Below are 23905 nucleotides of genomic sequence, written 5' to 3' on the forward strand. Positions count from 1 at the left end.
ACACATGGTTCAAGGGTTAGCTGGAGTTGCTACCCCCAATTCTACTGGAGGTGCTATATGATACTATACAGTATATGTGCCATATTATCTTTCTGAAATCTCAAAAATTCTGATTTCTGAAATACATTTGGTAGAAGGACTTCAAACAAGGGTCTAGAGACCAGTGCTATCATCTTTGGAAAATCTTGTAACATAGATTTCAGTAGCATAAATATGGATACTTGACTTCGAAGAAAATTGAGAACAGGAAAACTTTACTTGTTAAAAGGTGGTATCTGAACTTTTAAAATACAGATTAAAACCAGCTGACTAATTAGCCTTTAGTAAAATAAATGCCCTCCAGTCTGCCTTCACTCCAGTTATCCCCCTTCTGTTCTTACACTGGGGAAGCTGTCCTTCCTCCCAGTCAAGGCTAATTAGGTCCCTCCTGCTGCTTTCTTAGAGACCTCCCCCTGTGAGTTAGGACCTCTTTTATCTTCAATGTCTCTCTCTCCACCAGCTCTGATCATTTTTATTTAAATATGTTTTAAGTCTCCTCCATGATAAATATTCCTCTGACATCCCAAGTTCTCTTTCAGTAGACACCTTATGCTCCTCTTCTTGAAACACTGTCTACATCCACTATATCTTTTTCTTTTTTTTTTTAATTCCTCAGTCCATGACATCTTGACTTCCACCCCCACCAATGCATTGAAAATGCTCAAGTTCACCAAACATTCGATAATTCAATAGTGCAACCAGATAGGTCTCTCTTAACACAAATGTGATCATGTCTGTCCCTTCTTAAAACCCTCCATAGTTTTCCAATGTCCTCAAGATAAAGTCTATGCACATTCACAGAGCCTTATGTCTTACATCTCTCTTCCTCACACTGTACAGTCGGTCTATCAATCTATAAATGTTGCCTGAATGCATACAGCATGCTAGGCAAGTTCTGGGATCTGAGGATACAGCAGTGAACCAGCGGTCATTTCAGGCATCAAGAAGTTTATAACCTAGTAGCTAGGAGTTGGGGATACACATAAAAAAATAAACAAAAATATTCCAGATTCTAATAACCGTTATAAAGGTGGAATGGCAGCTGTGCTGTGTCAGTTAGGATATTCAGGTGACGTTTTAGTTGAGAGATCTGAATGTCTCAGCCAAAGACGGACAGCACACTCCCACCCAGCTCTCAGCTGAGACCTCCCTTGGGGAGTTTTCCTCTAGCATTGAGTTGGGGCTGGCAGCAATTCCTAGATGCTCCAAAGTACTGTGTGCTTACTCTGTGTCTTCACCACTGTCATTTGCCTATGTTACTGCCCATTACCAGTTTGACTCTTCCCCCTACAGGAACTGGCCTTTTTGTTCCTGGTTACATAATAATGCTGGTAGCACTTGGTACGTCAGAATTGCTCAATCTGAAGGACAGATAGAGTAATTAATATTGTTAAAAAAATTTCCTTGGCCTGAAGGCCCAGGTTTTTTTCTCATTTTTTTTAGGCCCGGCTATTTTGAAGTGGGAAACATGTGTCCCTTGAAAAGATGTGTGGGCTGACTGAAATGAGGGAAAGCCACATGAAACACCTGGTTCATTACTTTCATTTGCTTTATTATTGTTAATGTGACTATTAAAGCATAAAACTCAATACCTAGATTAAACAAATCATGTTTTTCAACTTAGGCTTTTCTACTATTTTTTTCTCATTCCCAGGCCCTGTGAAAATATGTAATTTTTCCTATGTGAAATTTTGAAATACAAAGTCATAGACTTCTTGAGTAAAACCTAATGGTTCATCAGCTGTGTTAAATATTCAACTTGTGATGAAAATTAATAACTGCACAATTATTTTCCTTTTTAACCATATGGGTTTCTGTATATAAGTGGGTAAGTTCTAAGATCTTTATCCATTTTTAATTCTAAACTCAAGATTAAATATAAGCATGAAAAACATGATATTTTCAGGCTTGGGCATATGCTAAACAACTGTCAGATAGATTACATCTGCCCAAACCTATTTGTTTTATATGACTCAGCTTGTCAACTGATCCAAGGTAACTGAAAGATTCTTCTGAGATGATACAACAGTTAAAAGTCAAAGATAAGTGATCCCTATGCGTTATCTATATTGAAAAAAATCTAGAAATCTTCCTCTAAGGCACTATGAAGGCTTGTAATCACGCAAACGTTACACTGTGACTGTAACCACTGTCTTATAATTCTTAGCAATCCCACTAGGGAAGGGAATTTTAAGGAAGTCTGGGAGACTGTTGTAAGCTAATGACCACTCAACAAAATAATCCAGTAACCTAGCAACAATCTATACTACCTTTTAGGAAGAGCAGGTGCATTCAAGGGCCAGGCACACTCAAGCCACAAGTCCTGATAGTTAAAACACAAGACAGTAGATATGGGATCTGAATCATGTTACACGAAGTCAGGGAATTAATGGTCCTTGAAGAGTAGCATTCTGCATGTAGCCAAGACAGGAATGTAGGTGAAAGGGGAAAGAAACCAGGTGAAGGGGGACATTATACCAAAATCTGAGATGAACTACCATATTTAAGTATATGTTAATATCCTTTTGCTAATACACATATGATTTAAATAGCGCCATGACAGTCCCGGTTAGACCATAGAGGGTCAAAGGAGGAGCTAATGATGTAAGCCTTGACATCCACCCAAAAATGAGGGAGAAGGTCGTCTTCTCCCCTCCCCACTTTTTCTTTTTTCTTTTTTTTTTTTTCCGGTACGCGGGCCTCTCACTGTTGTGGCCTCTCCCGCTGCGGAGCACAGGCTCCAGACGCGCAGGCTCAGCGGCCATGGCTCACGGGCCCAGCCGCTCTGCGGCATGTGGGATCTTCCCAGACCGGGGCACGAACCCATGTCCCCTGCATCGGCAGGCGGACTCTCAACCACTGCGCCACCAGGGAAGCCCCCCACTTTTCCTTTGATTATAAAAGTGTAGCCCTCTTTGTTCCTGGGGCCATGCTCCCTTGCTGGCCTGCTTCTATCTCTCACAAGCATCCTATGCTAATAAACTCACTCTTTGCCTATCACTTTGCCTCATGCTGACTTCTTTCTCTTCTGAGACAAAAGAACCTGAGCTTCAGTAAGTCCTGATACCAGGTGAATAGTTTCAATTAAAAGACAGTGGGTTCAAATGTAAAACAGATAGCTAGTGGGAAGCAGCCACATAGCACAGGGAGATCAGCTCATCTCGGTGCTTTGTGACCACCTAGGGGGGTGGGATAGGGAGGGTGGGAGGGAGGGAGACGCAAGAGGGAAGAGATATGGGAACATATGTATATGTATAACTGATTCACTTTGTTATAAAGCAGAAACTAACACACCATTGTAAAGCAATTATACTCCAATAAAGATGTAAAAAAAAAAAGACAGTGGGTTCAAATGTAAAACAGATAGCTAGTGGGAAGCAGCCACATAGCACAGGGAGATCAGCTCATCTCGGTGCTTTGTGACCACCTAGGGGGGTGGGATAGGGAGGGTGGGAGGGAGGGAGACGCAAGAGGGAAGAGATATGGGAACATATGTATATGTATAACTGATTCACTTTGTTATAAAGCAGAAACTAACACACCATTGTAAAGCAATTATACTCCAATAAAGTTGTTAAAAAAAAAAAAAGACAGTGGGTTCAAGTCCCCTCCTAAGTCAGAGATGGCACGTTTAAGTTTCAATCTGCGGGTGACTTGGGTTCAAGTCCCAGACCGTGGGTTCGAGTCCCAATCTGAGTTTTGGCTGGGTTCAAGTCCCATCCGAGAAAGAGTATGGTTTCACCAGCAGTTAAGTGACCCTTCCATTTTGATGGTTTATGTATGAAGCTGTCTAGAAACTAAAGTGATGGAAGAGAAATAAAAGTAAATACGGACAGAAGATAGGTCATTCCTGTGACTGAGGACAATCAGCTTGTAAGATTTTAGTGAACACCGTGAAGGAAGCATTAAAGTCACCTAAATCTTAGCAAAGATTGGATTTCTACAAACCCAGCATCAATATTTTCCATTTAATGTCACTGTCAGAGTAGCACAGCATATTGATTAGACCAAAAGCCCACAGAGAATGTCAAATACAGCTCCGCCTCCCTAGTCAGAATGTTGTAGCCAGAACTTCTCACTGTGTTTTTAGAGGGATGAAATCAGCTAATATAGTAATACATACTCCCTTATCTGCTATTAAGGCAATATTTCTAAGTCCTGAAATCAGCTAATATAGTAATACATACTCCCTTATCTGCTATTAAGGCAATATTTCTAAGCCCACTTAACTAGACTCAGTCTATTTGCTTTTGTCTCATTAGTTCTGCTATTTTGTTTCTAGGTTACTGGACTTTTTTTTTTTTTTTTTTTTTTTTTTTTTGCGGTTTGCGGGCCTCTCACTGTTGTGGCCTCTCCCGTTGTGGAGCACAGGCCCCGGACGCGCAGGCTCAGCGGCCATGGCTCACGGGCCCAGCTGCTCCGCGGCATGTGGGATCTTCCCGGACCGGGGCACGAACCCGCGTCCCCTGCATCGGCAGACGGACTCTCAACCACTGCGCCACCAGGGAAGCCCGGTTACTGGACTTTGATGGCAGGTATTTCAAATCCTATATGCTTGTCCAAAATAAGAATTAATTGCTTGGCTTGAGTAAAGAACTTTTAAAGAATCAAGACAGAAGAGCAAATCTGTGGATAAATCTGATAAAAAACAGAATTTAATGGAATCAGGTAAAGCAATTGTCAAAAACCCATCTGAACGATGATGAATAAGAACAAGAGAAACTAAAAAGATATATTAGACACTTTAAAAAATGCCACTTACCCTTAGTTCTTCTTTTGTATTGAAACTATCAAGAAGCTGTTGATAATGCCTATCTGTCATTTGCCGTAACAGGGACAGGAGACAAGCAACAAATTCTCCCTAATTGAAAAAAAAGGAAGCATGTTTTTTAGTAAGTACATAAAAAAACATCAGTAACTTACCTTCAACTGATCTCAAATAGAACACTTGAAAAGAAAACCCACTATGATCCAAATTTACCCTATGATGTTGTCTTAATCTAAATTAACCATAATATTACAGTCAAATTTCTCCCTGTAATGATTACCATTTACTTGGTCCACATGCATTTTAAAATTTAGAGTGGGGACTTCCCTGGTGGCACAGTGGTTAAGAATCCACCTGCCAATGCAGGGGACACGGGTTCAATCCCTGGTCCAGGAAGAGCCCACATGCCGTGGAGCAACTAAGCCCATGTGCCACAACTACTGAGCCTGCACTCTAGAGCCTGCAAGCCACAACTACTGAGCCTGCGTGCCACAACTACTGAAGCCCGCGTGCCACAACTACTGAGCCTATGCCCCTAGAGCCCATGCTCTGCAACAAGAGAAGCCACCACAATGAGAAGCCCGCACACCACAACGAAGAGTAGCCCCCTCTCACCACAACTAGAGAAAGCCCGCACGCAGCAATGAAGACCCAACGCAGCCAAAAATAAACAAATAATGAAAAAATAAAATTTAGAGTGGATTTTTTTTTTTTTTTACCTTGGGTGGAAGCTTTTCAGTAGGGAAGTAACTCCACACACTTAAAGAAGATAAGGTACTGAGGCTCCTGACCATTTATTAAGCATTTACTATGTCTTTGTTCATTATACTGTTTGAGCCTCATATCAGTGTTATAAGGTAGGGGGTATAACACTAATTTTTTTTTTTTATTGAAGTATAGCTGATTTACGACATTGTGTTAATTTCTGCTGTACAGCACAGGGAATGCTAATTTAAAGAGAGTAAAATGTAGGTTTGGTGGGCTAAAAGACTTGTCCAAAGTCACACAGCTAGAAACTGGCAGAGCTGTAGTTATTCCTGGGGTTTTCTACTCCAAAGCTCTTCCTGTACCTTCATGCTCCAATTTTTTTTTTTTTTTTTGCGGTACGCGGGCCTCTCACTGTTGTGGCCTCTCCCGTTGCGGACCACAGGCTCTGGATGAGCAAGCTCAGCGGCCATGGCTCACGGGCCCAGCCGCTCCGCGGCATGCGGGATCCTCCCGGACCGGGGCACAAACCCGTGTCCCCTGCATCGGCAGGCAGACTCTCAACCACTGCGCCACCAGGGAAGCCCCATGCTCCATTTTTGAATTCACATGACTTTCTCCAGCTCATCAGAGTGTTCATCTGCTGACTTGTTGGGTGTCGAAAAAGCCATACATTGCATAATGTTGGTTTCAATCTCTTTTTAAGCACAGTTTATTTATCTTTTAAAATTTATTTTATTAAAGTCTAGTTGATTTACAATGTTGTGTTAATTTCTGCTGTACAGTAAAATGATTCTGTAATACAGAACATATATATACACACTTTTTCATATTCTTTTCCATTATGGTTTATCATAGGATATTGAATATAGTTCCCTGTGCTATATGGTAGGACCTTGTTTATCCATCCTGTATATACTAGTTTGCATCTGCTAACCCCAAACTCCCAACCCACCCCTCCCCCATCTCCCCTCCCCCATCTCCCCTCCCCCTTGGCAATCACAAGTCTAAGAACAGTTTAAGTTAACTATGATCCTTTTGTGCTTGGGTGCTATGTGATTGACTCCTACAAAGTCCAAATCTTAAAAATTAATAATGAAAAAGAAAATATAAGTATAGCATCCATAGATTTGAAGACTTATAAAATTGCTATCACTTGCATTTCCTGATGCATTTCTAACTTAAAATATATGTTTTCAATGCAAACTTTTTTGCTCAGCAAAGAATTTATCTACTTTTAGTTACATTTAAAACAATACAAGCATAACAGGAGAAGTAATCAGTGGTAATTGACAGTGGATTTAGAGAAATTCAGTTTAATTGGGAATTGGTTTCTTTGAGTTTACATGGAAAAAGATTATAGGCTCACATGTAAAATCTGAGACTAAAAGCACTGAGTAGTCGGATTTATCAAGAGAGGCAGCTAAGTCAGGACAGTCAAACGTATCCCTACCAAGGCCATGGGAGGCCTGAGGATGCTACTTAATGGCCATGTCAGGGTGACCAGAGATGCAAGCTGGCTCCTTGCATGTGGATAATCATCTGCAACACACAGATATGACAAGTAATTATCCTTACATACTTTTTAGGGCAAATATTTAAGAACTAACCAGTATGGGCTATCAGAAATACCCTCTAAGCTCAACATATTACTTTGTTAATGCACAAAGGAACCCTTGATACTTAACACAAGAAATAGAAAATTTAAGGGCACAATCATGAATATTTTAGTGTATGTGTATATGAAGAAACAACCCAAGGCTAGGAAGAAACTACCTGAAAGGACTAGGAGCTCATACATGACTGGTGCTCATATATGACTGAGAATAGTGTTTATTCTCACCAGCCAGACTGAAAAATCCTCACTATTAATAGGGCATCAGGGCATCAGTTAGAGTACTAAAAGTACTCTTTTCCTCAGTAGTGGGGAAAAATTACTCCTAGAATAAATGCTGCTCTGATCCTACCTAAACAAGTTCAAAAGCAAGACCTGAAACAATCTAACAGTCCCCAAGAAACTGCCATCCTCATTCCACAGCAAAGGTCAAAGATATTTTTTGGAATTAAAAAAAAATTCACCTCCCAACAAGGTAAAATTTACAATGTCTGGCATTCAATAAAAAATTACTAGGCTTACACAGAAATAGGAAAAAATGATGAAACAAATGAGAAAATAATCAATCAATAGAAACAGACCAGAAATGACACAGATAATAGAATTAGCAGTCAAGGACATTAAAATAGTTATTATTACTGTATTCTATATATTCAGGAAGCTTGAAGAAAGAATGAACATGTTAATTAGAGGCATGTAAGATTTCAAAAGGAACCAAATTAAACTTCTAGAGATGAAGATTGTCATGTATGAGATGAAAATTCACTGAATGGGACTAATGGCAGATTAGACTGTGGACAAAGAATGTCACCTGCCATTTCAGTATACAAAGGCTGTTGAGTCATCATCTACTACAGTCACCCCTGATGGTGCACCTGAGGGGAATTCAGGATGGAGAAAACAGGATACTGGTCCTAGATAGTTAAGATACACATCAAAGGAATAATTTCAATACGCCCAGACTCTTGAATCTTCTCATACATAGAAAAGCACTAAAATCATTCACTTGAAATGTCTGTTTTTTATGATTAGCAATAATCTTTTGATGTTTGACCACACTTTTTTTTTTCAGTAAAAACTCCTATATATCCTGGTTCCTCCCTTACCTCTTTGGGACAGTCCCTCAGAAATATCTGAAAGGCTGCCATCTGGGGCTATACTCCTTAGTAAGTCTGCTGAATAAAACATAATTCTCAACTTTTAGGTTGTGCATTTTTTTTCAGTCAACAGACAATATAGAAGAAGACAGCATAATAGATATCCTCCAAAATGAAACAGAGAAAAAAAAAACTAAAAGAGAAGAAAAAAGCACAGTGAACTCTAGGACAACTTCAAGTAGCAAAATATATACGTAATTGCAGACCTCAAAGAGAAGGGGTCAGAAAAAGTAGTTGAAGAAATAAGGGGAAAAATTTTCAGATTCTTTGAAAAGCATAAACCTATGTATCAAAGAATTTCAACAAACCCTAAGCATACAAAGCATGAAAAAATTACACCAAAGCACAACATAGTAAAATTGCTGATAGCCAGTGATAAAGAGAAAATCTTAACACCAGTCAGAGGGAAAAAAAGACACATTATATCCAGAGGAAGAAAGATAAGGATGAGAGATTTCTCACTGGAAACAATACAAACTAAAGATAAAGATGAGAGATTTCTCACTGGAAACAATACAAGCTAGAAAACAGTGGAGCAACATCTTTAGAGTACTGAAAGAAAACAACTATCAACCAAGAATTTGTTACCCAGTAAAATTCTTTCAAAAACAAAGACAAAATAAAGACTTTTCAGACATCCCAAAACTTAAACAGTTCACCACTTCTACTCAACATTATAGTGAAGGTTCTAGTAAGTGCAATAAAGCAAGAACAAGAAATAAAGAAATACAGATTGGAAAGGAATTTTTAAAAAGCTGTCTTTATTCACAGACACCATATTTGTGTTCAAAGAAAATGCTACAGAATCTACAATGAGCTACTAGAACTACTCAAGTGAGTTAATCAATGTTTAAGAATACAAGTTCAGTGTACAAAAATCAATTTTCTGCATAATGAAAATGAACAATTAGAAATTGAAATTTAAAATAGTCTAGTTTATAATACCATTAAAATATGAACTACTTAGTGATATATATGACAGAATGTATGTAAGATCTGCTGAAAGCTACAAAACCTTGATGAGAGCAATTAAAGATGACCTAAATAAATAGAGAGATATACTATGTTCATAGACTGGGCGATTCAATACTGTTAAGATGTTAACTCACTCCAAATTGATATATAAATTCAATGCAATCCCACTCCATATCATAGCAGGTATTTTGGGGGGCAGAAAGTGACAAGCTGATTTTAAAATTCATATGGAAGTGCAAAGGACCTGGAATAGTGAAAACAACTATGAAAAAGAACAAAGTTAAAGGTCTTAGAGACTACCTGACTTTGAGACTAAACTATAATGCTATGGTAATCAGGATACTGTGTTACTGATGTCAAAACAGAAAAATAGATACATAGAACAGAAAGCCCAAACCAGAAACAATCCAAACGCCCACGAACAGGTGAATGAATAAACAAATTATAGCATATCCATATAATAAAATACTATTCAACATTAAAAAGAAATGAACTACTGATAAACAGAGTAACATTGATGAAACTCAAATAATTATATTGAAGAAGTCAAAATGCCCTCCTCCTCCCCGCTTCCCCCAAAAAACCAACAACAATAACCACATACTGTATGATTCCATTCATATAAAAATCTAGAAAATGCAAACTTATCTATGGTAACAGAAAGTAGGTCAGTGGTTGCCTGGGGATGAGGTAATGAAGAGGGGCAAGAGGGAGGGAATACAAACAAGCACAAAGAAACTTGCAAGAATAATAGACATGTTCATTATCTGGATGGTGATGAAGGTTCACAGGTATATATATTATGTCAAAATTTTATCAAGCTGTAGACTTTAAACACATGCAATTTTTTGCATGTCAATTATATCTCTAAACTTAAAAAAATAAGACATTATGACAATATTATCATTTATGGAATGGCACTATGTGTAAGTTGCTGTATTTGATTATATTATCAAGTTTATCCCTCACTAGAGCCTTGTTGGGTGGACACTATTAACTTAACGTTACAGTGAGATCTGTTAAAGTTAATAACATATTTATCCCACGTTCCACAGTCAGAAAATGGTGAAGCTGCAGTGTTAACCTAGGTATCTCTGGCTCTTCTTCCTGCTGCTCAGACTGATTTATTTTATTGAGGAAATATAACTGAGCTTGGGGGTTATATTTCAAATACAAATAGGTATATAAGAATCTGTCTGTTGATAACCAATGTCTGTACCTTTTAGCCTCTTTTTTTTTTTTTTTTTTTTTTTTTTTTTTTTGCGGTATGCGGGCCTCTCACTGTTGTGGCCTCTCCCGTTGCGGAGCACAGGCTCCGGACGTGCAGGCTCAGCGGCCATGGCTCACGGGCCCAGCCGCTCTGTGCCATGTGGGATCCTCCCGGACTGTGGCACGAACCCGCGTCCCCTGCGTCGGCAGGTGGACTCTCAACCACTGCGCCACCAGGGAAGCCCCTTTTTAGCCTCTCTTACGTCTTGACATGAAAATGTAAATCTAGTTGGTAGAAATGCATTCAATGTTTCATCTCTTAGTTTTTCTACATCCTATCTACACTGTCTCCAATGCAGCTACTAGATCAATATTCTTAGAATATTTATTTCAACATACATTTTGTGAATAGTGAAATATCTTAAATGACACTATTTTTAATAATTTTAATAAGAAGAAAAATTATTCAAAAGTGAATAGACTTGCATTAAATCTTTACAGTCACCATACCTAGGAGAATACCTCTTTGAATCCATATCATTACCTGTTTATATCTGTCACATATGGTTTAGGCCCAATGCAAACAACTTGTCATCCTGATATCTAATCTTGGCACAATTAAGACATGTCGTCAATCCCAATATTTACTGTCCAATGTCATTTTATTTATTTACTTCATCAATTTAGGAACTCCAAGCACATTTAGCCCTGTTAAGAGGCCTAGACGTCCAATATTTTTTACCCGTTATGTAACTTTGTTTCTAAGAGATTTTTAAGTGTCTACATGAAAACTCTAGACTCACAATTTATTAAAAAGAATAAATAAAAAACCACTGTTGGCCAAGATTCACTTCATTTTAGTGTTGGAACTTTTTTATGTACAAATCACCGTCAGAAAGAACTCTATGCTATAGTGGCTTGCATCCATTTTACAACTAGATTGAGCATACTGGGCATTTCCACCAATAACTGTGAATAAGGTTATTAGACGGCTACAACAGTCTTCAAGAAACCTTCTATTATACATACCCACAATTTTCCCCAGAAACATCTCACAGAATTCTCCTGCCTTCTTCTCCTTCCCCCAACCACAGGCCATGGTGCGCAAAAACTTTCAACAAATGCAGAGTATGTCTTAGACGTGGCTCCTGCTGAACTGAGGCACCTGCACTATAAATGGTGCTGAACAGAATTATGTGCAAAGAAAAGAAGCACTTATCACTTGTAAGGAACTCTGGAGTCCAATTAGTTTGAGGGTGTGAACAAACAGCCATATATGCCTCTTTATAAAATCTGCTTCCACATAAAATTAGATGTTTGAAAGGAACCGATTACAATGGTGCTTCTTTTTTTTTTTTTCCAGCTAGAGAGAGTATTTTAAACCTAAAAGAGCAGTTGGTAGAAGAACAAAAAGTACAATCCTTTTAGATAGTAAAAATAAGGCTACTATTATCTGGAATTATGACAATAGCAGAAGCCGGTCATCCCGTTGGTGTTACTGGGAGGCAGGGTGACAGCCGTGGTACTCACAGAGAGATGAAACACTTCACCACGACACGCTGTGGGACCGACTTTTACCTACATTATGTCTGCTTATTGTGGGCACTTTTTCTGTAAAGACTGAAGGGTGCTCAGGGTAGGACTGCCATGTAAAGACTCCCTATTCAGAAAGCCTGTTCTCTAAATAAGAGAAAATGATGAAGAAATTAGACAGGTCTTCAGTGCCCAGAGAAATGACCTTGTCAATGACCAGAACATATTTCTCACCATAGAATTCGTTATAATGTAAGCGCTCTTTACAGGAAACTGCCCTGTTTTGTTATAAAAGCAGGAAGCCCCATTTCTTGTCACTTTAGCAAAGCTATATTGTAACTAACGTTTAAACCAGGGACCTCCATGCTCTACTCATCTCCAGCCCAAGCACACATTTCAAATCTTTTAATCACACAATACCTTGCCTAACTTGTCAGTTCTTTCCGTACATCAAAGAAGTAGAAATGAAGAATAAGTAATTAACAGATGACCAGATCTCTTCCCTAGCTTTCCCTTCAGTAATCTCCCGAACAGAATGTGTGACCAAACTGTATGAACAAGATAACATCCAGAGGAAGATCACAAGGGAGTTGACAAGCCTGCACACATTGGGGATAGCAATGACTCTGACCCCCATCTCAATGAGGATGAACTGAGATTACTACCCTGTTTCCCTTTAAAACCTTTCATGGCTGAGCAGAATCTTTGGAGGTGGTTTTTGAGGGATGCTGAGTCCACCATCTCCCCAGATTGCCGGCATTCTGATTAAAGCCACCTTTCTTTTCTATACTTGTGAGCATGTAATTGATTTTGGTTAATTCGGTAACGATAACAACAACAACACAGGCATTACTTCTGCAATAATAATAATAATAATACGGACCACTGTTGCTACCACAATTACCAATGGCTAAAATGTACTGATATGGTTTAAACACTTTTACAGATTTGATGAAACCCTCACACTAACTTTGAGATAAGTTCAATTATTTTCTCTATTTTAAAGGCAAAGGAACAGAAGCTAAAGATACTAGGTAACTTGCCCAAGATCATGCGTAGTTAATCAAAGGGAAGAGTAGGATTCAAACCAGGTCTGCCTGAGGACTCAAAAAAACAAAAAGAGCCTTAAAGCATAAAATCTAAAGTGCCAAACAATTTAAGTGCATGTTTTCTCGCAAACTTCATCCCACATACCTAGAGTGAGCTTGGTTTTTCACACAGCAAGGAGCACAACATAGCTACGTGGGGGAAGGTTTCACTTTATGTGATTCTCCTAAAATTGTAGCACACCGGATGATCAAACTGCCTGCCCAAATCCATCCACGAGCTTCATGCATTGCCTTCTCAAGTCTCTTAATTTGCACTGATTATTACACTGTGAAGCCCTACAGGACATGCATGTCCCAGAGAAATTTGGCAGTTTCAACCCTGCCTATGGATATAAAGCAGTTTGAAAAAGTGTTCTAGCTTTTGACCTCGGGCAGTCTTTGACCACATGGAGCATTTCCTATGATTTTGTTTGCTCTGCCATCATAATTTTAGAATTGTGTTCGAGCTGTATTGCCAGGAAGCAGTTGAAATGTTACCATCAAAACCAAAATGAAGGAGGCTTTCTTCTGCTTTTGGGAAGATGGAGTATATATGTTTTTCCCAATTCCTCCTGCCAAGTACAACTAAAACCCCTCCATTATATGTAAAACAAACAGAAAACGACTCTGGAAGGTGGAAAGAAAAGACTGGCTAGAGACACTGGACCCAGGGAAGGACATAGTGCTGAGTTCCCTGGGTTTTCTTTTTGCCTCATATATCCCACCCCTGGAGTCGAAGAAGCTGGCCGTCTTGAAACACCAACTACTGCAACGAAAATCCGCCCCCCCAAAAGCCTATTCTCTTGGGCCAAAGGATCAGGAAATGGGCAGTTTAAGAAGAAAAAACTTTTAGCAGTCACTGCTCTACTGCAGCTGAATTCTGCAAAACACTTTGGCCTTTCTCACACCTGCAAAAGCCAAATGGGGAGCCAAGACTTCCATCCTCACAAGGCTGTGATGAGGCACCCAACATCTCTCTCCAGAGCGGAGAGCAAGACAGGGAGCAGGGACTTTCATGACAACTGGTCTGTGTCAGTTAAGACAATGTGAGGAACCTGGACTTCTACCTCCATCTGGCCATAATGAATTGGCACACAACCCCTTACCCTGCCAAGTCATGTGACATAAAGCCACCTGAAGGCTTCCCTGGTGGCGCAGTGGTTGAGAGTCCGCCTGCCAATGAAGGGGACACGGGTTCGTGCCCCGGTCCGGGGAGATCCCACATGCCGCAGAGTGGCTGGGCCCGTAAGCCGTGGTTGCTGAGCCTGTGCGTCCGGAGCCTGTGCTCCGCAATGGGAGAGGCCACAACAGTGAGAGGCCTGCGTACCGCGCAAAAAAAAAAAAAAAAAAAAAAAAAAAAAAGCCACCTGAAACAGGTTTAAATAAGATCCAAAGTCTTATATTACAAAAATGTCCAGATCTCAATTGAAAATCACTCATCATACCCAAAATCAAGATATAAAATTGAATGAAAAAAGACAAGAGATGTCAACACTGAGGTGATAGAGATGTTAAAATCATCTGACATAACTAATACAAAAATCAACTTAAAATGGTTCATGGACTTAAATGTAATACAGAAAACTATAACACTTTTTAGGAAAAAAGAACTAGGAGAGACCCTTCACAATACAGGGCTAGACAAAAAGAGTTCTTCAACTTGACATCAAAAGCATGATCTGTAAAAGGAAAAACTGGTAAATTGGGCTTCATCGAAATGAAAAAATTTTTGCTCTACAAAAGACCTGTTAAAAGGATGAAAAAAACAATCTACAGAGTGGGAGAAAATATTTGTAAACCACATATTCAATGAAGGACAAGTATCTAGAATATATAAAGAACTCTCAAAACTCAAGAGTAAAAAGCAATCCAATTAGAAAATGGGAAAATGACATAAAAAGACATCCCACTGAAGGGGATATATAGATGGCAAATAAGTATGTGAAAGATGTTCAGCATAATCAGCCATTAGGGAAATGCAAATCAAAACCATGATAAGATATCACTACCTACCTATCAGAACGCCCCCATCCCCTCTCCACTCTTCAAAGTGAAAACACCAAATGCTGACTATGGTGTTGAGAAATTGGATCATTCATCATACACTGTGTATATGAGAATGTAAAGTGATACAGCCACTAGGGAAAACAGGCCATTTATTACAAAACTAAATATGCGACAACCACACAATTCAGCAGTCATACTCTTGGGAGTATTTATCCTGGAGAAATGAAGATTTATGCTTAGATAAAAACTTGCACACAAATGTTTATAGCAGCTTTGTTATTAACAGCTAAATTCTTGAAACAACCAAGATGGCCTTCAATGGGGATAGTTAAACACACTGTGGTACATCCATACCATGAAAACTACTGACTAAGGAAAAGGAACAAATTATATATAGATACACACACACAATGACCTGGATGAATCTCTAGAGGATTATTCTGACTTAAAAAAAAAAAAACCAGCCAATCACAAAAGGTTATATACTGTATGATTCTATTTGTACAACATTTTTTTTTTTAAAGAAGATGTTGGGGATAGGAGTTTTATTAATTAATTAATTTATTTTGGCTGTGTTGGGTCTTTGTTTCTGTGCGAGGGCTTTCTCTAGTTGTGGCAAGTGGGGGCCACTCTTCATCGTGGTGTGCGGGCCTTTCACTATCGTGGCCTCTCTTGTTGCGGAGCACAGGCTCCAAACGTGCAGGCTCAGTAGTTGTGGCTCACAGGCCTAGTTGCTCCGCGGCATGTGGGATCCTCCCAGACCAGGGCTTGAACCCGTGTCCCCTGCATTAGCAGGCAGATTCTCAACCACTGCACCACCAGGGAAGCCCATGTACAACGTTTTTTTAAATTAATTTTTTTAATCGAAGTAGAGTTGATTTACATTGTTGTGCCAATCTCTGCCGTACAGTGAAGTGACTCAAATACAACATTCTTAAAATGACAAAAGTATAGAAATGGAGAATAGACTTTGTGGTTGTCAGGCTTAAGAAGGAGGTGAAGATGGGAGGGAAGTGAGTTTGGCTGTAAAAGGGCAAGATGGGGGATTCTTGGGGTGATGGAAATATTCTGCATATTGGTTACATTAATGTCAGTAGCCTAGTTGTGATACTGTTCTATAGTTCGATAAGAGGTTATCATTGGGGAGACTGGGAAAAAGGCACGTGGAATATCTATGTTATTTTTCGCAACTGCACGTGACTCTACAATTATTGCAAAATAAAAAGTTCAGAAAAACATGAAAAGACAGAACAAACAAATTCAAAACAAAACCCCTCAAACTTTCAAACCCATAATGAACTCCAGTGGTTTCCAGGAAAAAATGACATTTTGAGCATTTACTATGAACCAAATAATAGCTAAATACACAAAGCCAACCCTATGAGGTAGGCAGCATTTTACACATGAAATTCCATCAGACCATGAGAAATTAACTGCTTGCTCTTTTCTTTTAATGAGGCAGTACAACTATTACACATATTAGGAAGTTTTTTCATACTCTCTTTAACCTTAGTTTGTTAAAAGAAATAATTTAACTTTACTTCCCAAACCCAGGGCTTGGCAGGAGGAATCAGGTAAATCTTAGCTCTGAAAGGAGAGAAAATAAAATTCAATGCAAGATGGTCATCCTTAAACGTTCAACTTTGGCAGGAGAGCCAGGGTGGACTTTTTATTTTTTAAGTAAAAACAAAAATTATTTTCATCAGGGGCTAGGCAAACATTCTTAAGACGGGTTCTATAATGCACAATTTGTAAAAATAATGGCAAAAGGCTGAAATTTTTGTAAATAATCTATATGTGAAAACTATAGCATCTACTGCCATTTTTGCAAATGGTATTTGGAAGAATGTTCTTAATCAGACCTAAGAAAAAAAAATGTTTGATCAATTGAACGTGAGTTTTAAATAGAAATCAATTTATGTACCTATCCATCTATCTATGTATATCTCTCTCTCGCTATCCACACACACGTATAAATATATACACATATGAACTATCACATAAATTTATGTCTTAATATTTCTTATAAATCATGTTATATTAGATTCATAATAGTGGAGCTTGAAGGCATCTTAGAAGTTACCAAGTCAAACTTTCTCAATTCATAGCTGAGGAAACTGAGCCCCCCTCACTCCACCCCAAATTAAGATTCTTACTAGTCATAATGAAAAATTCAGAATCAGAACTCAGGACCCCCAGCTGCTATTGCTCTATTTCACTATTCTCACTTACCCAAGCAATTCGATGGATGAAAAAAAAAGAATGAAAAGTTATCAAGAAGACTGGGGATTTAGAACCAGGTTAACTTAAATTGGGCAAAGTGAAAATAAACTGCGCCAATTTGGCCTTTCTGTAATTAAAAATATCTTATATTAAAAATATCTTATATGCTGCTTATAAACAGCAACCCACCCTCAAAGCAACTGAGGCTTTAACAAGCACAACTATGCTGTTTGGTGTGCCATTTGCTTTATGGCCTTACCGTGACATCCTGGAACTGGAGACGCATGGTGGAGCTGGATGGCTGTGGTCGACTGGTGATCTCCAATATGGTCCTCAGCAGGATGTCCAGCAGGCTGGCCACTATCACATCTATTTCCTCCAGCACAGACTTTTCCTTAAGAAAAAAAATAATGTGTTCAGGAAATTGTGGCTTAAAGTATATATTAATCTCTCTTTACTGGAAAAGGGGAAAAAGCACATTTCCAAATATAGAAGCAAAGAGTCAGAGAACTCGAGAGCTTGACAGACCTGAACCTCCCCTAACTCACCTAAGTGAATGACCTTCGTTTATAGAAAACAAAGGACATGGAGATGTTAACAGCTTATCCAAGAGCATTCAACTCCACTGTGCAGTGTGTACCTGAGATACAAGTAAAATGATGGGGTGATGTTCTGGAAAGCACCCCAGACTAATTCAGAACACCAGCTATGTCACTAACATGGTGTGTGTCCCTGTGCAAGTCAGTTTGCCTTTCTGGGGCTGATTCTTCACTAAACATCCCTCTTGGTTTTAAGAGTCTATAATTTTTTGATTTCAGTTTGTGCTTACATTTATTCTTCTCATCACTGGAGTTGCACAGGTCATTTTCCAAAACTCTATTTTAAGTGCAAATGACTATTTCTATAAAAATGATTTTTAAAAATCCCTACATGTAAAGGTTAGCAAACAGCATTCAGTCTGGGTGAATACTGTTAGTTACAGACTGGACTTAATGTCATTGGTCATGGAGGGACTGCTTCTCCAAAGCAAAATTAGTACTATTTAAGCCCCCAGGACTTGAGAGAGAAATGCAAATTGCTCTGCACTGACTGTATGTAGCGGATTTGAGTTATTATACCTGCACCAGACGAAGCACTATGATTACAAATACTTTGTACCAAGGAGATTCCCTTTGCAAAGAAAACTTTTAGAAAGTATGAGTTTAAAAGAGCTTTTTGGCTAGGATTTTTTTTTTTTTCCTTGTGGTACATGGGCCTCTCCCGTTGCGGAGCACAGGCTCCAGATGTGCAGGCTCAGCGGCCATGGCTCACGGGCTCCACGGCATGTGGGATCTTCCCGGACCGGGGTACGAACCTGTGTCCCCTGCATCGGCAGGCGGACTCTCAACCACTGCGCCACCAGGGAAGCCCTGGCTAGGATTTTATGATAAACTTTCTTACACTTGTAAGAAAACTACTAAGGATTTTCCCCCAGAGCAGAGTTTCTGCTCTGAATTCCTTATCAGATAAGTACAAAAATTGACTGCAACTTTCACACTGAAATGGGAGAAAAAAAAAAAAATCACCTCTACTATCACCTGATGTTTTCAGTTTTCTGCAGTGAACTTCTGAACTTACTTTTAACTCTCAGCAATTAGAGTTAGCAAAAACATTCTAACTAGGCCCAGCATAGCTATGCTTTATTCAATTGGGGGTGTAAAAAGCAATGGGCCTTCCCATGCAGGTGCCTTATACCATACTTTTATTTATTTATTTATTTTTAAATTAATTTTTATTGGAGTATAGTTGCTTTACAATGCTGTGTTAGTTTTTACTGTATAGCAAAACGAATCAGTCATACATATACATATATCCCCTCTTTTTTAGATTTCCTTCCCATTTAGTTCACCACAGTGTATTAAGTAGAGTTCCCTGTGCTATCGTACCACACTTTTAGACACAGAGCTTCTGGCCTTTTTCTCTCAAGGGCCACCTCTGTTCCCACAGCACTGGGGCCCTATCTCCACCACTTCCACTGGAAGCCCATGTCAGCTGATTGCTGAGCTCTTCAGAAGGTGATCATAAGTCAGAGGAACAAAAATGGGGAAACTAGCATAGCAGTAAAAGGGAGACAGGGAAATGAATCTTAGCACTCACTGCCAAACCCTGCTTTGTAAAGGTTGTTACAGATGAGGCTGCTTAGTGAACAGATGCAGATTGACAGAACTGAATAGGGCATACTTCATATGTTGACTTCACATCAGACCCCTGAGCCATGAACATGCATACTCCGAGTTGTCCCCGTTTATAAGCAAGCGTGTGGTTTTTCTCTATTGACATTGCATTGTCTAATGCAACTGTATTGCCTCCAGAGTCAGGAACACGACAGGAATTCCTAAAGCCATAACAATGGAGTGATTACTGTCGGGTGAGTAACAGTTGTGGTACAAGATACCCCCAGGCTTCTGAGACTCTCCTTTGCTTTCTCTATCTCCACAGGGCTGGGCCCAAGGCCCACGGCCAAGCTTGGACCATCATCATGCAATCTTTCACATAATGGGCCCAAACAGGCTGTCTTTGCAAGCAATAATTTATTCTCGCCACAGAGCATTCATCAAGATTAAAGACACATGTGGGAGGCTTTGAGATTTCTAATTTTTCTCATTGGGTATTCAGTTCTTTCTTGAAATACAAGTTTTAAGAAACCCAGGTTATTTGGGGTTACAGCGATCCCACAAGGTTAAAAAATAAATTCCTTTAGAAGAAAAGTAAAAAGTCCAACGCAGCTGGAAATAAAAGTGAGAGTCTCAAAGGATGACTCTTTGGTGTAGTTTATCTGAAGACTTTTAAGATTTTATTTCCAGAAGCCATTTGATGGGAACTACATCTTATAACCTATATTTACTTACTGAGCTATTTTTCTTGATGAGACAAAATACGTTGCTAAGGATCCGAGCGCACATGATCAGGTCCTTCTGTTCTTGCAAGTGCATGTGGAGGTGATGTAACACGACAGGTAAGAGAATGTACCGGGAATCTGGAGGGAGAAGAAGCATTAGTGTCACATGGAAGAGTCCTGTGCAAACCTCGTGCAAATCCTTATCTACTCTTTAATTTTAATTGCTAAATTATTAATACATGTAGTTAGAAAGGTACTAGTTCTACAAGGTTGATATTGAAAAACAGTAGTCTCTTCCCCAACCCATGATTCCTGCACTTGCGAGACCTTTGACTCTTTTATTGAAATAGGTGGGGTTTTTTTTTTTTGTTTGTTTGTTTGTTTTACTTCCCAATACCTAAATGGCATGCTTCTCTTGCTATTTCCAGATTTTTCTTTGAGATGGATCATCTACTGACTTCCTACTATGGTAGATGAGAATTTAGTTTTTTCACCCCCTTTTCTTCTCCCCAGCCTCTCAAAAGAGTTGTATACAATTTCTGGCTAAATTAACACTTGGCGTTTGCTGTTATCCTGATTTCCAACCCTCGGTCCAAGATCAGATTTTTGTTGTTGTATTTTTGTTTTTCTCTCTCTGAAAGCTTTCAGGAAATTATTCTTGGTAATTCAAAATTTCATGACTATATGACTTGCCTTGACTCTAAATCTATAAACCTATGTCCTTCAGTGCTGGGAACTTGCCTTGAATTATTTCTAGGATTATTTCTTTCCCACTATTTCTTCTGTCCTCTGTCTGGAATTCTGACTACATTCACATCATGAATCTCTTCAGCTGTCTTCTACTTTTCTTGAATATTTTTTCATCTTTTGTCTAAAATTCTGGGCAATTTCCTTACTTTACCTTCCAACCCCTCTATTCAATTTTCTTATTTACACTATCATATATTTAATCTCCAAGTGTCCTTCTCATTTCCAAGTCCAGTGGTGTGGCCGTACAACCTGTGCAGTCACACAGATCCCTGTGCCCACAAGGGCCCTACGCTTGTGTGGACGAAAAATTGTTTCTCGCCATCTGCCTCTACAAGGATGAAGTCACTAGCTACTGCAGTCACTGACCTTCAACACACCCTGAAAGGAGTTCAGGGTGGAGATCAGGAATGAAGCATTCTGTGCTCTGGGAAAAACTGGCAGAACAGGCCTTCAGATAGTTAGATATTTTTCAGAAAATTTTATGAGCCCAATTTCTTACATCTTCTCATATCTAGAAAAGCACTAAAATCATTAACAGAGACATCTGCTTAGCAGCCACCTCCTACCAAAACGTGTGCTTGACTGCACATATCCCCTTTTGCCTGCCAAAATCACATATATACTGACCTCCCCTGCTACCTTCAGAGCAGTTCCTCAGAGCTATCTGGGAGGCTGTCTCCTGGGCTATGGTCCTCATTTTGCCCCAAATAAAACTTAACTCACAGCTCTGGGGTTGTGCGTTTTTTTGTTTTTGTTTTTGTTTTTTCAGTCAACACTTGGTGTAACGCTCTGTTGCAGCCATCATGAAATTCTTAATAATTTTCAAACAAGAGGTGTTGCATTTTCATTATGCAGCCATTCGTCTTTATTTCTCTGAATGATCTCTTTATAGCTTCCCATTCTTGTTTCATGGATACACTATCTTCTCTCTCTGGGGAAATCAGAGACAACTTTTTGATTTTTTTCTCCCTTAATTATCTTTGTCTTTCAAGTTCTTTTTGTTTGTTTGTTTTTTCATTTTGGCCTCTGCCTTTCCTATTAGAGGTTTTTCTCCAGTATTTGGTGATCTTTTATTGTCCATTCATCTTTTCAAGTGAGGTACTGAAATGCTAACTGGGAAAAAAAAATACCTGTGTGCCTAGGTAAGCTTGTGGATTGATGAGGCTTCACCACAGGGAGGAGAGACATGCAGATGTTTCATTAGGGGACCCCCAAATTTCAGAATCTGAGATGTCTGCTCTTGGGCTGGTCAGTTTCTCCAGAGAGAAATCTGCTCATCTCCTCTCTGGGGAGCATGAACCCATCATTTTCTAGGTAATGAGGAATCAAGACAGTAAGTGGCTGGTGGGGAAGTGGCTGGTAGGGGTTCCTCTGTTTAATCTGCTTACTGAGGCCCTGGTTACAGTGTGGAGCCTCACCCCCGAAATTTAGCATTGCCTGATTCTTCTGAATCCAGGCATGTCTCATTCACTTACTCTAGAGAGTAAACTTTAGATTTTTTGCTAAAATAGCGGAGGGATTGAGGTAGGGTGGAGTGGGATACTAAATATTCCTTCTAAAGATTTAAAAAATTTCTAGCACCCTTAATCTTCAGAGATACCTCGTATTTTCAATTCCTGATCCTTTCCGATACCATCCGGAGTTTTCTGCAATTCTGTGGTATAAACTAGTTAGTTTCTTGGCTCTGCCTCAACTCCATAAACCTGTGTTTCAGCCTTCTCTTGTCTGCTGTCAGACTTTGTAAAAACCGTTGATATCTCTTATGTGTTGTCATCTCCTCTCCCACTCTCCTGAACTTGTGAGATTCCATATTTTTAAAAAATTCCTTTACTGACCATAGATACAAAACCACAATTCAAAAGTTTAGCAAATCAATGCCAGCAATATATAAAATAAGTATTACTTCAGGACCAGATGAGGTTTATGTTAAAAGCAAGGTTTGTTTAACATCTAAAGCTCATTTTCATATACTTTCATCAGGGAAGAAAGATAAATAGGGTTGATTTCCTCTTATGCATGGTAGTTCATTCCTAAAAAGTCACTGGGAACAGTGAAATGGCAAAAAGGGAATCATTTCTCCTAGGAGAAATATATAGGTACTTGTGCATACCTCACAGAGATTACAATCTGAAATCCTAAAATCAACTCATCAAGGTAGATTCTATTTTCTTTATTTTACAAAAGAGAAAATGAGGTTCAGAAGTGTGAAGTGACCTGCCTGAAGGAGCCGCACTAACAGGGATAAACTGTTATTAAACTGGGAATTAAACGGGCCCCAGAGCTGGAGCTTCCTGCCCTCTGCTGCCTCTGCCCTCTGCTCATCCCCACATGAGTGGAAATGGAAGCAGAGCATCGTCTTGCTCGACCTCAGCTGGGAATGTGTGCATCCTGGAACTCCAAGTGCTCACCAATCTGCGCATGCCCATGAATGAATATAAAAGTGCCACAGTACTGATTCGGGGGCTACAAATAAGTTTCAGTGAGTCAATCTGCGAATAATAAACACATGTGTCAATCCTCCCTTAAATGGAAGTCTTATCTCGATCTCTAACTTGGCATTAGTATTTGAAATAGTAAGGCGATAGTAATCTAAAAATTGACTTATGCAGTATATATTTCAATCTTTTGAAAAAGAAACAGTGAATACGCTTATTGTCCTGAAGGTCTATTTTTCAACATGATGTCATGAGCACAAAATTAGTGCCTACTGGGGGCCAATAATGGGCATATTATTTACGAGATGTGTACTTACAAATGCCCCAGCCCCTGTCCTGCTCCGCTTGATTTTCTAAAAGATGTCATCTGTGCAACAATTCAAATGGATTAATTTTGGTTTATAAAAAACCAGGTGTCTTATAAAGAGTTTGCATAAATTACAATTCCACTTCACTCATTAAAGGAAAAGTGGATAATCTAAATAACTCTATACCTATTAAAGAAACTGAACTTGCTGTTAAG

At 39.2% G+C, this 23905-nt stretch overlaps 1 protein-coding gene across 2 annotated transcripts in view; it reads right to left on the reverse strand.

The window, feature by feature from the left end:
• Positions 1–23905, reverse strand: part of DOCK4 (dedicator of cytokinesis 4) — a 484498-nt gene that overhangs the window by 89128 nt on the left and 371465 nt on the right. For both annotated transcript variants that reach the window (XM_082631603.1, XM_082631602.1), the window contains exons 24-26: positions 20208–20335; positions 17579–17713; positions 4802–4900 (exon numbers count right to left, since the gene is read on the reverse strand). In XM_082631603.1, coding sequence (XP_082487729.1) covers positions 4802–4900; positions 17579–17713; positions 20208–20335 — 362 coding nt within the window. The remainder of the gene's footprint in view (positions 1–4801; positions 4901–17578; positions 17714–20207; positions 20336–23905) is intronic.

This window comes from Mesoplodon mirus (assembly GCF_964341445.2).
Source record: "Mesoplodon mirus genome assembly, chromosome: 9".
Taxonomy (NCBI): Eukaryota; Metazoa; Chordata; class Mammalia; order Artiodactyla; family Ziphiidae; genus Mesoplodon; species Mesoplodon mirus.